Source organism: Mustela putorius, unplaced genomic scaffold, assembly GCF_011764305.1.
Source record: "Mustela putorius furo isolate JIRA1106 unplaced genomic scaffold, ASM1176430v1.1 tig00003853_pilon_pilon_pilon, whole genome shotgun sequence".
NCBI lineage: Eukaryota > Metazoa > Chordata > Mammalia > Carnivora > Mustelidae > Mustela > Mustela putorius.
The window spans coordinates 33655480-33670542 of record NW_025422005.1 but is presented as its reverse complement, the minus strand read 5'-3'; the positions used below and the strand labels follow the sequence as shown (position 1 = coordinate 33670542).

General features: G+C 57.3%; 1 protein-coding gene across 7 annotated transcripts in view; it reads right to left on the bottom strand.

The window, feature by feature from the left end:
- Positions 1-2766: 2766 nt before the first annotated feature.
- The window catches only part of PTPRF (protein tyrosine phosphatase receptor type F), an 86748-nt gene continuing 74451 nt past the window's right edge, over positions 2767-15063 (bottom strand). For 4 of the 7 annotated variants that reach the window (XM_045064357.1, XM_045064358.1, XM_045064362.1 and 1 more), the window contains 13 exons: positions 12139-12171; positions 11284-11381; positions 8553-8676; positions 8223-8398; positions 7389-7508; positions 6949-7103; positions 6582-6867; positions 6311-6489; positions 5967-6093; positions 5631-5756; positions 5216-5370; positions 4982-5117; positions 2767-4554 (listed from right to left, as the gene is read on the bottom strand). In XM_045064357.1, the coding sequence (XP_044920292.1) occupies positions 4486-4554; positions 4982-5117; positions 5216-5370; positions 5631-5756; positions 5967-6093; positions 6311-6489; positions 6582-6867; positions 6949-7103; positions 7389-7508; positions 8223-8398; positions 8553-8676; positions 11284-11381; positions 12139-12171 (1784 nt within the window). In that variant the 3' untranslated portion in view covers positions 2767-4485. The remainder of the gene's footprint in view (positions 4555-4981; positions 5118-5215; positions 5371-5630; positions 5757-5966; positions 6094-6310; positions 6490-6581; positions 6868-6948; positions 7104-7388; positions 7509-8222; positions 8399-8552; positions 8677-11283; positions 11382-12138; positions 12172-15063) is intronic. The other 3 variants (XM_045064359.1, XM_045064360.1, XM_045064364.1) reach the window with 1 other exon arrangement.

The following is a 15063-nucleotide window of genomic DNA, read 5'->3' as shown; positions in this document are numbered from 1 at the left end:
GAGTCGGTGGACCCGGCAGTGCTGTCAACCCCACCATGTCCCAGTTGGGGTCCCTCGGGGTGGTTACTCAACACTTATGTTCAGCCTTCCCCATCTCAATAAACAACAACTTCATCCTTCCAGTGGCTCAAGGCAAGGCTAAGGGGTCATCCTGACTTTTTCGTCTGGTCCGTAAGCAAATTATCTTAATGCCACCTCCAAGATGAACCAGTATCTGGTCCCTTCTCACCACCCCTGGGTTTCTGCCAAGGGCCTAGACCTGGCTCCCATTTCCTCTCTGACCTCATCGTCCACTACTCTCTCACCCCTGGCTCACAGTGTCACAAGCCTCACAGCCACACCAGCCTCAACAATCAGGCATATTCCTGCCCAGGACCTTTGCTCTGGGTGTTCTTTCTGCCTGGATGCCTGTGTTTGGTGGAGGCAAAAACCCCTCACCAGCTTGTCTTCTTGACATGCCATCTTTTCAGTGAGGCTTCGTCTGCCACATTCCCCATGTGCCTGGTCCCTCCTTTTCTAATTCCCTCCCACAGCACTTATCAGTAACAGACTACATAGACATTTGTCATTTTTCATAGGCTCCATGTTTTCTCCTATGGTATAAATACTACAAGGCCAGAAGTCTTTGTTCAGGTCACTGGTGTAACTGGCACATAGCCAATGCTCATTAAGTATGTGTTGAATTAAGTGGATGAAACCTAATTTTCTCATCTACAAAATGGGCGTAATAGGACCCACACTGTACGTATTGTGAGGATCACATGGAAAAAATTTCAAAATTACTTGCAGAGGAGGGCCACTTAAGCCTCATTTAGGATGATTAAGGATAGCTTCTGAAGGAAATATTTCAGTGGAGACATAATGAGCAGAATTTAGCCAGCTAGAGAGGTGGGAGAGAATGTTCCAGAACAGCTTATGGGAAGGTACGGAGCGGAGAGGCAGAATGGTGAGGCAGGTACAAAGCTGACAGAGTGGACCGCGTCATGGCTAGAGGGCAGGGGGTAAGGGGAGAAGGCACAAGGAAGCTGCAGAGGCCGGGTTTTGCCACCTTGAAAACCCATGCAGTTTGGGCCGACTGTGAGGGCTTGGCAGGGTCCGGTCAAGACAGTGACATGGTCACGTCTGTCCTCAGGAAGAATCCTTCTGGCTGCTGTGCTGAGAATGGGTTGGCCAGGATGAGGCTAGGCACAGGCAGACCAGGCAGAAGGCGTGGTAGCCGTCCCCGCAAGAGAGAGTCGTGTGGGGACACCAGCAGGGGAAATGCAGAGAATCCAACAGGTGAGGGAGAAGACCCAATGCTTGGGGTTTGCCGATCAGCTAAATGTGGGGTGAGGGAGGAAGCTGAGTGGATGGGGCGCTGCACAGTGTGCTGGGGGGCCCGGAGTATAGGAGGCAGGGCAGGGGAGGAGGGGAGAGGGGAAGGGCAGTCTGGTGCGGGCATGACCACGTGTGGGTCCCTGCTCTGGTGCTCACCTGCCCTGTGGTCTCGGACAAATGAGTCCATGTAAGCCTCAGTCCCGTCTGTGCAGACGAGAGGGTCTGCTCAGCTGGCTGGTTCGGAGGCCTAGTGATCAGGACCTAAAGGACTCTGTGCAAAGCCTGCCCTGCAGGACCCACACTCTTGTTCAAGTGACAATCTGATATTTACCCCTCACTTGGAGATGTCTGCCCATTCCTTCTTTTATTTAGTAAACAATCACTCAAATTTAACACTATCAAGAGCAATGTGATGATGATGTCCTTTTTCTAAACAGGGAGAATTAGGCCAGGCACTGACCGAGGTGCTGGGGAGCCCAAATCCCAGGTCTTGGTCACTCACGGCCCCCAAGGAGACTGCTGCCCACAGTGGAGGGCGGCGAGGCCTGAGGTGGGGGTGGCAGGATGTGACAGAGGGACCTCGCCTCCCAGGGACTGCATCCCTTCCGTCACCTGGAGCCCCTCAGCCGTGCGTCTGGCGGCTTCTAGCCTGCCTTCCTTGCTGCGTCTCACTTCCTCCCCGAAACTGCCCTCCTCGCATCTGTCCGTCTGTCTCACAATTCCAAGCCTTTGCACAAGCTGTTCTGTTGGAAATGCTTTCCCCACTTTTTAAAAAGTGATCCCTGCTCACCCCCATGAAACACGCAAAATCCTGCTGATGTCCCCTCCTCGGGGAAGCCTGCATCCACTCCACCACGGGGGTCCGGTGCTGCCTCAGTGTACCCACATCTCAGGGGGAGGAATGCGTCAGGGCACTAACAGCCTGGTCACTGCTGACTTATTGCTCTCTACCGCCTGTCCCGTGTCCCGGGGAAGTTCCACGGCTCAACAGGCTGGCAGGACTGCTTGGATCACTGGTGGAGAGGCTGCCAGGCTCCACGAACCCACGCTGCTGTGTGTCTGGGAGTCCAGGAGCCACATCGCAGGGATTTCCACCCCTACAAGCCTCCACCAGCATGTGCCATCTCTGTCCTCACAGTGGGGGGTGGGGGGTGTGTGAAGAGGGAAGGGGAGGGGCGGGTGGTGTGAGGAGAGGGGAAGCGTCCACTCTTTGCCTGGGGAGCCGGGGTCCCTGGTACGTTGCTCTGGACTCATGCTGGCAGCTGGCTTTCAGAGTTCCTGGTGATGCTCCTTTCTGAAAGTCAGCAGCCACGCTGGGAGCCCCACATACCACACTCAAACCATCCTCACTGTCTCCCTTGGAGCAGGAAATCTCCAGAATCTACCCCTATGTACTGAACTGACAGAGCCCCCTCTCTGGTTCCAGAAAGAGCTGAGACAGAGGCCCAGTTTGTAAGAAATCTGATTATTCAAATTTATTACCATCAAGAATTATGCAACGATGCTGTAGTTCTCTTAACAAATAGAAAACAGACTGTGTACAACAGTGGACTCTACAGCACTAGCATCCACAAGGTAAAAATGAATGTTTCATCCAACATTACCAACCCTGGATTGTTGATCTTGACTGAGCCTAGCTAGATCTGGGGACGCCTGCTCCGCGTCCCTCGGCTAAAACAGCTATGCACCCTTCCCCGCCCCCACTTACCTACCTAGATAGTGCTGCCCAGAGGCCCTCTCCCTGCCCCTCAGCGAGCCGAGAGAGTAAGGATTGATTATAGTACCATTGAGAGAAGTCCAGTAGTCTTGCCACATTGGTTTGTGAGGGCATCCTGAAGGAGTGGAAAAGAGCGATTCTCAGGGGCTTTGAAGACAGCTGCAAACCAGGGAGGGAAATCACCCGGCCCCGGCTCTGAGGACAGACATGTGCTCCCAGGCCCACTGACCTGAACCTGAAGGGCCAGCTGTGCCCCTGCTTGGCCCTGAGGTGTGCGGGGTGTGATACACACCCTGACTTGTGTCAGTCACCAAGGCCACACGGCCGGATCCACAGCTTACCAACACCACGCCAAACCGCAATGCCGGGGACAAAAGCGAGGCTCTGTGGGCCCAGAGGTCAGCCTGGCAGCTTCCCCGGGAAGCCCAGGCACAAGGGGCCACCTCCCCTCTTGAGGGCTGGAAGCAGAGGCCAGGGGGATGACTCTGTTTTTTCTTGGTGGTTTTTGTTTTTTTTTGGATTTTTTTTTGTTTTTTGTTTTTTGTCTTTGCGTTTTTTTAACCTTTGCAAACACGATGGTGAAGAGGAACGCCTTGCCAGGCTCCCCGAGACACGTCTGTGGTTCTGGGCTGTGAATGTTCACACACACACACGGGAATAGACAACTGGAGATGAGTGTTTCCTATCTCCTCCCCGCCCACCACTGTCTGTGCGGCCTCAAATAAGGCTCTGAAGGAAAAACAAAACTAAACTAAAAAAAAAAAAAAAACCAAAAGACCTAAAAAACAAAAAACAAACAAACAAAAAAAAGAGTTGAGTTTCCCCGCATTTGGCTGAAACAGGATCTCGTCTGCAGGGCTGGAAGAGCAGCTAGATCAGGGGTGCCTCCCGGGCCCACGGCTGGGCCTCCACTCAGCCTGGTGGCCCCAGCTCCACACAGAGGAAGGCAGGTTCTGTCCTTCAGCAGCAAAAGTCATACAAAAAAAAGGATCAAAGTGAACTCAAAAAAGAAAACAACTGAACCCCAACCCCCACAGAGGCCCATTCTGCAGTTAAGGATTTGCAAAAGGAAAATCAGAAGAAGAGGCTAGAATCCCTCAGTCTACCCCACTTAATGTATAAAAAAGGAGACTTTGTCCCCATCCCCACCCCATGAGAAGAAGCATGAGAAACGCGGCAGCGAAACAGAGAGCTCGAAGCAGGCTCTGGGCGGGCCTGGTGGACAGAGACGGGCCACGGCACTGGCCTGCCAGCCCACCCACTTGCCCAGGGGTGTTCTGGGCTCTCCGTTTGAAGTGGCGATGTTCCTGAAACGCTGTGGGCCCAGTGGGCTGTGCTCTGCCAGCAACAGCATCCGTGCAGGAGGGCTAGACGACGGTCGGTATGGCTCAGAGGAGCTGGGTCCCCTCCGGAGCCCCAGGCAGGGGCAGCGGAGGAGAGGGGAGCGGTAGTTACGTTGCATAGTGGTCAAAGCTGCCAAGGTACTCCAGGGCCGCACGATAGCACAGCTGGTACTGGTCCTGCCAGGACAGGGGGTTGGTCAGCCGCAGGCAGGGGGAGTGGGTTCTCCCACCACACTGGCCAAGGGCACTCCCGCAGCAGCTGGTGGGCCCCGAGCAGGTGCGAGCCACAGAGGTCTGCTGTGGGGGGTGTCCAGGAGCCTGGAGGGGCCTCTGAAGGCTCAGCTGTCCCCCTTTCCCGCTGCCCTGCACCTACTTCTCCCGCCACTTCCATCATGTCTCTCTGCTCCTAGACCTAGCACCCCATGAGGGCTGCTATCCAGCCCTAGCCGGGCATCAGGCACACTGCTGGTGCTCAGTGTAGAGCTGTGGGAGGGGGAGCCCTTTCTACTCACCCTACCCTAGTGTCTCAGGCAGGGCAGGGAACAATAAGCCAGGCGTGCAGGTGAAGGGCTGCCCTGTTGTGTCAGGCAGCGGGCCCGCGTACCTCCGTCTGCACCATGGCTGGGCGCTGCGTGCGCAGGGTCTTCACGGTCTGGAACATGTCGACCACGCCCTCGTAGCGCATCCGCTCCAGGACGATACTCAGGGTGATGAACACGCCGGTGCGGCCCACGCCGGCACTGCTCAGGGACAGCACTGGATCAGGGGTCCTGCCCACCAAGCCCACAGGCCTCCCTAACCCCCGCCCTGCCCCAGCCCTCCATGGGGTCAGCCCTACCTGCAGTGCACCGTGATGGGCCCGTCCTGCCCGAACTGCTCCTTGGTCTTGTGCACCTGCCCGATGAAGTCGATGAAGCCCTCGCCCGTCTTGGGCACACCTTGCTCAGGCCAGTCTGTGAACTGGAACTGCCGGATCGTCCTCGATTGCCCGTCCTGGGAGAGGCGGGTGGGGAACAGGGTCAGCACCCGTGCCTCACCCCACAGCCCTGCTGGGCTGGATAGGCAATACAGTGCCCCCGTCCACACCCATGAGATGCTGACCCCCGAGGCTCCCAGGAGAGGTGCTCACGCCCCCACACCAGCACCCTCACATCAGACTCCTGCAGTCCGAGCCAGGGCCCCATCCCACAGGTACTCAGGCCACTAGAGACACACTTTCACGCAGGCACATGCGCTCCCCTCTCGGCACTCACCCGGGCGTCCGTGACCTTGAACTCACGCAGGATGTACTGGGGCATGTTGTACTCGGCCATCGGGTCAACGACAAAGTACTGGTAGCGAGCAGAGCGCTCTGCTGGCCAGTACTGGTGGCATTTCTCCTGTGGACAAAGGCCCCGCCCCATGAGCAGGTAGGGAAGGATGGGGGAGGGGAGCTCCGGGACTTAGAGGTGTGCTGGGACGCCTCAGCTGCTGAGGAGGGGTCTGAGGCTCTGCTGAGGGGAGTCTGGGTATGAAAGGAGAGAGCAGTGCAGAGGCCCTGGGTGCGCTCCCAGGTATGGGAGGGGCCCGGGGCGGGGTTGTGGGCTCACCCTGCCCATCTCCCGGAGCCTGGTCAGCATGACGATGATGGTAGAGTTGTGCTCCCATAACATGCGCCAGAAGTCCTCGGTGCTCTCTGCCAAAGGCCCCTGTGTGGCTATGTAGGCCTTCTGTTGTCTGGGGTGGACAGAAGACTGGACATGCTGGAGGTGCCACTGGCCCGAGTCTCCCCAAGACTGCCTAGTTCCTTGGAGTCCCGCTCAGATGGCCTACCCCTCCTCCGGGAAAGCCCACTCTGATCTTCTGGGCTGGCCCTACTCTGCCAGGCCCCCAGTTAGCCAGCTGCAGGCCTAGGCCCCCGTAGAGTGTGCTGGGCAGTCACAGGCATGCTGACCTATAGCCGTCCAAGAAGCTGGCATTGATGTAGTCCGAGCCCTCCACGCCACGGATGGGCTGCAGACACACGCGGGTCAGCTCGTAGGGCATGATGTTCACCAGGCGGTTCTTGAACTTGTTGCAGGGCAGGTTGGCGCTAATGAAGCGGGATGTGTGGGCCTTGGAGCTGGCCAGCAACTAGACAGAGGGATGGGCTGGTCAGGCCTGGCTTCTCGGCGGGTGGCAGGGGGGTATCATCCCCGTGACCCAGTCCAAGCCCCCGAGCCCACCTTGAACTCGAGTTCCATGGCGGTCACACTCTCCCCAGGAGGCACTTGGCCCAGCTTCTGGATATGGGCATACAGGCTGCGGGCAGGCACCTCTGTGTGTCCACACGTGGCGGCCTCCAGCAGGGCCTCGTGGATGAACACGTACTGGTCCTCTGTCTGCACCATGTAGTTCCGCTGTGAGCGCATGCACGTCACGTGCCCATAGACGTCGACCGTCTTCTCGTGCTTCATCCGCTCCAGCATGGCCTCGATGACGATGAAACAGCCCGTGCGGCCCACGCCCGCGCTGCATGACATGGGCATGGCTTGGCGCAGAGCTCCAGCCCACCTCCCAACCCCCCTTGCTGGCGCTGCACCCCCTGCTCACCTGCAGTGCACCACCATGGGCCCTGCATCCGGCGGGTTGCAGGCCTTGACCCGCCGCAGGAAGGCCAGGATGGGTGTGGGGTACTCGGGAACCCCATGGTCTGGCCAAGCCATGAACTGGAACTGACGCAGCTCTCGCTTCTCACTGGAGCCGCTCTGGGGAGAAGCGTGAGAAGACATGATGCGACAGGGAAGCGTGTCTGCTAGAGGCTCCGGGAGGGGACGCCTGACCCGACTCAGAAGCCACGGAATGTGGCCTGAAGGAGCTGGAGGCACCGTTTCCAGTCATCCCGCCCATGACACTGGTTGCCAGAAGGTGCTCACACGCCTCTGAGCCCCAGGTTCTGGCACCAAGTTCTCGCTCATCCATCCCCAGTGCACTGTGCTCAGATCGCTTCGGGGTAGGGCCCGGGTGGGGGACAAGCTCTGGGGGTGCTGTACCTTGTGGAGTGCAAAGGTGCGCACGGTGTATGTGGCTAGCTCCACCGTGTCCAGCAGGGTCACCTGAATGAGGCCGTACGTCTCTGTGCCCCGGGCCGGCCAGTACTGATCACACTTCACCTACAGGGCAACAAGGGAGGCAAGTGTAAGGGTGCTCAGAGGTACTCAAATGCTCAGATAGGCGGGGGCACTGGGGCAGAAGAAGGCTGAAGGTCTAGCTTACCTGGCTGCAAGGTTCCCGGCCCTGAACCCTCAGACCGGTAGTGCCACCCCCTCACCAAACCACACAGGTTCTCATGCTACGCTGCCATCCCTGCCCTAGCTGCGAGAACGAGGGCCATAATTGAAAATTATTTATTCATGACCAGATCGCACCAGGCACATTTTCTGCCAAATTTACCCATAACGTTTATGCGCCATTTTTAAGCTCTGTAAATTTTACGTTCCAGTCGATGCTTTGCGGTGCAAAAGCAGATAACGGCAGCTCTTTCCACTAATTAACTTAGGAGATGTGCTAATGCCCCAGGAACACTCCAGCATCTGGGGAACATGTGAACATCCCGGGAACATGCTAGCAACTGGGAAACATATTAACATTCCCGGAAAATGACAGCATCTGGTACAACATATTAATATCCGAAGAATGTGCCGGCATCTAGGGAATGGGCCACATCCCGGGAATACCTAGCGGCCGGGGAGCATGAGAACACCCCAAGAAGACAAGAGCATCCCTTGGAGGAACTTGTGACAGACACAGAAAAGAGGGCCTGGAAGTCACCTGGTGACAGTCTCTCCCACCCCACCTCCCAGGGAAGGCCCCCCGCACAGTCCTACCCGGGACTTCTCCTCCAGCCGTGTCATCATGACCACAGTGGCTGTGCGCTGCTCCCACACCATCCGCCAGAAATCTCCCATGGTCTCGGGCAGAGGGCCCTGCGTGGCAATGTAGGCATTCTGCTTGCGGTAGCCGTCGATGTAGTTGGCGTTGATATAGTCACTCCCTGGGACACCTGTGAGCAGGAAGGAACACAGGAGAGCATTATCCCCAAGCCCCCGCCCAGCCCACCGCACCTCGGAGCACCCCTGGGGTTCCTGGGATGGAATGTCACCCCCGCCAGCAAGGAGGAGAGCAAGGGATGGGAGGGTGCATGGCCCTTGGCTCACCGTCGATGGAGGTAAGAATGACTCGGGAGTGGTCGTAGGCAATGACATTTGCGTAGCGGTTCTTGGGCTTGTTCACTTCCAGGTTGGAATTCTCCCACGTGAACTGCTGTCCAGGATCAATGGACTATAGAAAATGGAGGAGGCAGATAGAGCAGGGTAAGAGCTGGGGTCTCCCTCCTGCCCCCAAGACCCAGCCTGCCAGGCGGTGTCCACATGCTGCCTTTATGCCTGGGCCACCACCAGCTCCAACCCCCAGCTGTGGAGTTGAGGCTGCTGTATCAGCTCCTGCTGGGGAGGTCCCTCCAGCCCTACCCCAACTAATGACATGAGTACAGACCAAGATGGAGCCATGGCAGCCAGCCGTGCCGCACCCAAAACCACTGAAGGCTCTGGGCACCTACTGCATCACTCTGTCCAGCTCTCCTCCTATCTCCCTGGTCATTCCCTCTTCTTCCCCCTGCCCCTCCCACAGGCAGAACACAGCACTCCTCTGGGGTTCATTCTTGGGCCTTCTTTGCACTCTACAACCTTTCTGGGGCCTCATTTCCTTGTAGAATCTTGCACTCACTTGCTGGAGCTGCCCACAACTCCAGCCGCAGCCCGGCCTCCCTGAGCTCCGAAGCTGAATGGCCAGCCACCTCCTGGGCAACCCCACCTGGGGGGCACCTTCACCCATTTACCTCCAAACCCCAGCCAGAACCCTCAAGTCATCCTCAAAAACCCCTCTATGTTCCTGTCCCCTTGGTCACCATGTCCTGGTGCTTCCCCACTCCCTTGGCCAGGCTGCCCCATTTTGGACTTGGCCATCTCCCTGTCTCTCTGCTTTCGCACCACTCTGACCCTCTCTGTCCTGTAGCCAGAGCAATCCTCAGATAAAACAGATCTGATTGTCATTCTCCTGCTCCATTGCCTTCCAGGGGTCCTCAGGGCCCCAGGTCATAATAGCAGAGTCTCCATGCAGACCCACTGTGTGCGTGGCACCGTTCTAAGCACTATGCACTTATTCCCTCACCTCATCCTCCGAAGAAGCAGGCTATGTTACTACCTCCTTTTACAGAAGGACAGAACCCAATGCCCTCCGTACTTTGACACCAGCCTGTTACTCTCCACAGGACGGCAGGCTCTGCTTCTGTGAGATCCTCCAGCACACCCCACCCCTCAGCCTGCCATGGTGCTGCAGCCTGCTCTCTCTGCACGTTCTGTCACATCTAATACGATGGTATACTGTCGGATTCAGTGTTGGTTATCTGCCTGAGCTGGCCTCCCCACCAGCAGAGTGACCTGACGTTGCCAGGTCCCCAGCATTCAGCACGGTGTGTGCTCCATAGTGTGACGACCGACTGACCGTTAAAGGTGACAGAGCTGTGGGATCCTGGTTGAAAGAAAGCCCACAGCAGGCCCTGGCAGGCAGAGAAGGCTTCTTGGAAGAGGAGGGAAAGCTCACTCTGGAGGAGAGGAGTGGGCAGAACGTGGGAGGGGGAGCACCATGAGCCTGGACAGAGGTGCAGGGTCCCGTGGGAAGATGCAGGACGTGGGACTGGGTGGGTGTGGGTAGAGACCATGGAAGGCCCTCCGGGCCTGCGAGAGAACTGAAAGCAGCAAATGTAATTCACAAACTTTGTTAACCTTCACAGCAGGGTCTTAATACAAAGCAGGCCCCCCGTGAGGTTCTATAGGTAGAGGCGGCATGCTTTCCTCATGGCAGACACATTCATCAATTTGCCTGCCAAGCTCAATTTCCTCTGCAGAAACCTGGCCCACAGCCCTCAGAACCTACCTGGCCCACAGCCCTTGGAAGGGGAATCACCAAGTACCAAGTACGGCCAGCAGTGGACATCCAACTAGAGGGAGCAGACTCACAGGTTGGGCTACGCAAGCCCATCAATCACCTATCTATCCATTATTGATTGACGGTGAGTGCTGGGCCAGGCCTGGATGGGAGCAGGGGGCTGCAGGAGAGGAGCCGGGGCAGAACACCACCTCTGGGGGTGCGCCTTACAGAAGCCAGGGTTCTCCTTCATCACCTCCTTCTCCAGCAGAGCCCTCCCCAGCTGGGTGGCCTGGAAACCCTTAGACCCCCGGAGCTGGCATGTGGGAGCCCCCAGCAGGGAGCAGGTAGGAGTCAAGACCAGAGTGCAGACAGCGCATGGAGGGCTGAGAGCAGGAAGGCTTGTGCAGCCTGAGCAGCGGGCCTTGAGTCCCCCGACTCCCTGCTCTGTGGCCCGTGTGGCTCTGAGAACGCACGTGAGGCTGTGTGAGTACAGGCCACACGCTGTCAGGCAGGCCTGGGTTTGACTCTTGGTTCCAATACACACTGGCTGTTTGACTGGGGCAAGTCGCTTCCCCTCTCTGAGCCTGTTTCCTCATCTGTAAGATGGGGTAATAACTGTACCAAGTCGTACCGCGAGGAGGACACAATGAAGGGATGCGTGCAAATGGCCTAGTCTGGTCTTGCCTGCAATAAGTTCTTGATAAAGAAGCCGTTCCTACTGATCCACGTGAGTATAGGGGTGAACTTTTGTCTGCCTCTGTTAGCATGTGGGCAGGCATCCGAGTATCCAGACTTGGGGTGCTTGAAAGGGCCTCGGCCAGGCCTAGTACCTGAGAAGCTGAGTTCCCCAGCTGCCACAGCCTGGAGTCCCTCACCCCTAGCTGGGGCCCGAGGCAGGGCAAGAGCAGGCATGGGGCTAGGCCTGGGCCCTGCCCAAGGCAGGGGGTGAAGACATCTTACCTCATACTCCTGGGAAAACTTGAGGCCATCATTGGCTTTGAGGCGCTCGATGTTGTCAGCCAGGTCGGTGATGGGGATGGGTGGGTGGTCTCGCATACCTGGGGGAGGGGGAGCACATCAAGGCGGAGTCAGCTTGAGGCTGGTGCCAGGCGGTAGAGACAGCCCCGATGCATGTGATGCGCACATGTGAACACGTGTGACCATGGAGCACTTGGCACTGGTGGCATGGGGACAGCAGCACATGCGGCGACAGGGATGGTGGGGCACACAGCGGCTGGAGGGCAGGAGAGGACAGAGGGGAGTGTGTGTGCTGGGGGCACGTGTGAGCGTGGAGTCAGGGGGCACCAGGGCCCCGCCTGGCAGGTTCACAAAAGGGACACCAGGCTTCCTTCCTCCCGGCTGGGGCTGGAAGCCCAGGTTGGGGGCAGCTACACACCCGCCCCACGGGCCCAGCCTGTGGACATCCCTCCTGCCCCTCGCTGGCGCCAGTCACTGTGGAAGACTCGGTCATGTGGTCTCTACACTTAGCGTGTGTGGATGGAGTAGGCGTGACAGAGCGACATGGAAGAACCCAGAGAGAAGAAGTAAGGAGGGAGACGGGGAGACAGGAGACGGGAGGCACTTGGCAGGGTGTCAGACGGGGAATGGAGGGGACAGAGGCAGAGAGACAGGGCCAGGGGACAGTAGGAGGGAAGACAGGACTGGAGGAAGGTGGGGGGAGGGGAGGGTGGAGCTGGGGAGGAGAGAGGGGGGAAGGGAAAGAAGAGTCAAGAGAGGAAGGAGGTGATGGCGTGAGAAAAAGTTGGAGGAAATGGACACAGAAGCCAGGGGAGCCCCCGAACTCGGAAAACTAACTTGAGATATTCGGGCAACTGGGGACACCGGAACCTGCAGAGAAAGAAAACACAAAAAATAGCGGGGCAGGAGGAGAGAGGCTGTCCACTGCCTCCGGCTGCAGGGACACATAGAGGGACCGAGGGGGCGCGGGGAGCCCCACCACAGGCCCCCCTCCCCGAGGAACACAGCCCCATTTCCCACCCAGAGCACAGCGCTCCCAACCCCCTGGGCAGCCTTGGGGACCTCTTTCTACGATGAAATTCTAGATCCGAACCAACCCTCATCCCCTCTGGTATCAAAATTTGACTTTGGCTATACTCAGATGATCAGGCGAAAGGGGAGTGCGCCTTCACATAGAGAAATGGGGCAAGTAAGGCCAGAAACGACAGGGTCAATCTCTACAAAGGTACGCAGATGGCACCTCTATTTTCTGTGGGTCTGAAAATTTTTCGGAATAAAGATTAAATGATAGGACAAAAACAAACAAACAAAAAACAAAAAAACCCACCCCACTTTACTGAACTAAAAAATAGGAAGAAAAGTTGCTATGCCTCTGATCCCTCCTCATGTCCCTTCTGGTCCCTCCCCATGTCCCTTCTGGTCCCTGGTTCCTTCAACAGGCTGGGGACTGCCATGTCCACGGGGTTGTCTCTCCCCATTGGCAGCCCCAGTTCCTTGAGCTCTGCACCTCTGGCCCCATGGCTGGCCCCAGCCCACAGCCCCTTTTGGACACCCCCATTCATCTGTACTCCACCTTTACCACATCTGTGCACCCCTCTTCATTGCTCCTTTGCTCTCAGACCCCTGAGATTTCCCTCTAGCCCCTGCAGCCAACCTTGGGCCCTTGGCGGCTCGGCAACCCTCCCAGACATGCCTGCTTAGTGCCCACAGCCAGGCCACACCTTCCCTGGCGCCTTAACCACTTTCTTTTCCTTTTGGAGAAAATCGGGGCCACCAGCCCAGAGCTCTAGCAGCATGTTCCCTTATACCGGCTTCCCCCAACTCCCATTCTCTTCAGGCCTAGAGCTCAGGGAGGCATCCCCACACTGCTCCCCTGGGCTCTGTCACACCCCCACATGCAGGCCGGGGCCTAGAGCAGGCTTCCGGGTTCTTGTCCCACAGGCGAGCATCGCCACCGCTGCCATCTCAAATGCTCACATGAACGACAACCATCTGTAAACAATTTCCATATTGGTAAAAAGAAAAGTCCTTTCTCAAGTTCACACCCCTGACCTCTCTTGCTATGGTCCTGTCCATCCTATCCGTCACACTGTGGCCTCCAAAAGGGGTTTCTCCACCTGCTCACTCCCCACTCACCACCCCTCAACCCACTGTGATGTTTCTGCCCCCAGGACTCAGCCACCACACTCTCTCCACGGTCACCACTGCCAAAGCCAACAGTCCTCCTGGTGCACAGACATCCCCAGCCTTGGCTTCGGGGACACCCCACTCTTCCCTTACTCTTCCTCCCCGGCCGCTCCTTCTTGGCCTCCCTGGCTACTCTTCATTGCACCTCCTTCTTGGTTGCCCCATTCTGTTCTCTGGCTTGGACGATCACACGGTGCTCGCCACCTCCCACGCCCGTAGTTTCAGACGGGAGGCAGCACAGAGTACAGACCCGCAGACTGGGTGCCACCTGGAACCCCCCTGCCTGTTGCTTAGCCCTAAGCCCAAGCCCTGCTGGCTCCTCACGCTGCCTGAAGCGCCACCCTGCTCGGCCAAGGCCTCAGCACCTTGCACTCACTCCGTGGCTCTCTAGTCTCCCCATTTCTCTCCTCCAATCTGACTTCCACACGGCAGCCAGAGCTAGATCCCCAAAACACAGTTCTGACCCTGCAGGTCCCCTGCTGAAAATGTTTTAGAAGATTTTATTTATTTGAGAGACTGGGGGCAGGAGCAGAGGGAGCAGCAGAGGGGAGAAGGGGAGCAACAGACGCCCCCTCCCCCACGCTGAGGAAGCCCCACATTGGCTTGGACCCTGGAACTCTGGGATCACGACCCGAGCCAAAGGCAGATGCTCAACTGACTGAGCCACCCAGGCACCCCGCCCTGCTGAAAACTTCTAATGGTTCTTTGGTATCCTCATGATAAAGTCCAAACCCCTTAGCCTGGCGCTCAGGTTCCCCTGTGGTGGACCTTTGTCTACCCTCTCGTCTGCGGGCTCTCAGTACCCCAACTCCAATGCTGCAGGATAGCCAGCGTCTGTGGGCACCCTCCGCAGTGCTATTTCCACTGAAGGGAGCCCTCTCCCATCACCCCCCCCCCCCCGTTCGCTTGACTCACGCCCACAGGGCTTGGCATCCCCTCTCACAGGAGGGCTTCTCTGTCCTTGAGGCCCCCAGCAGTCTAGAGAGTGGATGCCTCACAGATATGGTCATGCTGGGTTGCAGCAGCCTGCTAGGTCACCCTCTCACATGCTCTCAGGATGCATGCCTTTGGAACCCAGTCACTACGCTGTGGGGGAGCCCAGGCCACGTGACGAGGCCTCTTGTGGCTGTCACAAGCTGACAATCCCAGGTGGGCTCATAGCTGACTCTAGCGTCAACACCAGGCGTATAAATGAATGAGTCATCAGAATTCAGAGGACAGAAAACTTTTTCATAAAGACCAAATAGTAAATATTCCTGGGTTTGTGGACACATGGTAGATGCTACTTAACTTTGCCTCTGTAGCATAGAAGTAGCCATAGATTATATATCAATGAATGGACATGCCTGCGTTCCAACAAAACTTTATTTGCAAACACAGGTGGTGGACCATGTTTGGCCATGAGCCAAAGTTTGCTGGGTGCTGCTTTAAATGACTCTAGCTCTCAGGGGCACCTAGGTGGCTGAGTCAGTTAAGCATCTGCCTTCAGCTCAGATCATGATCTCAGGCTCCTGGGATCGAGCCCTGTGTCAGGCTCCTGGCTCTTGGGGAGCCTGCTTCTCCCTTTCTCTCTGC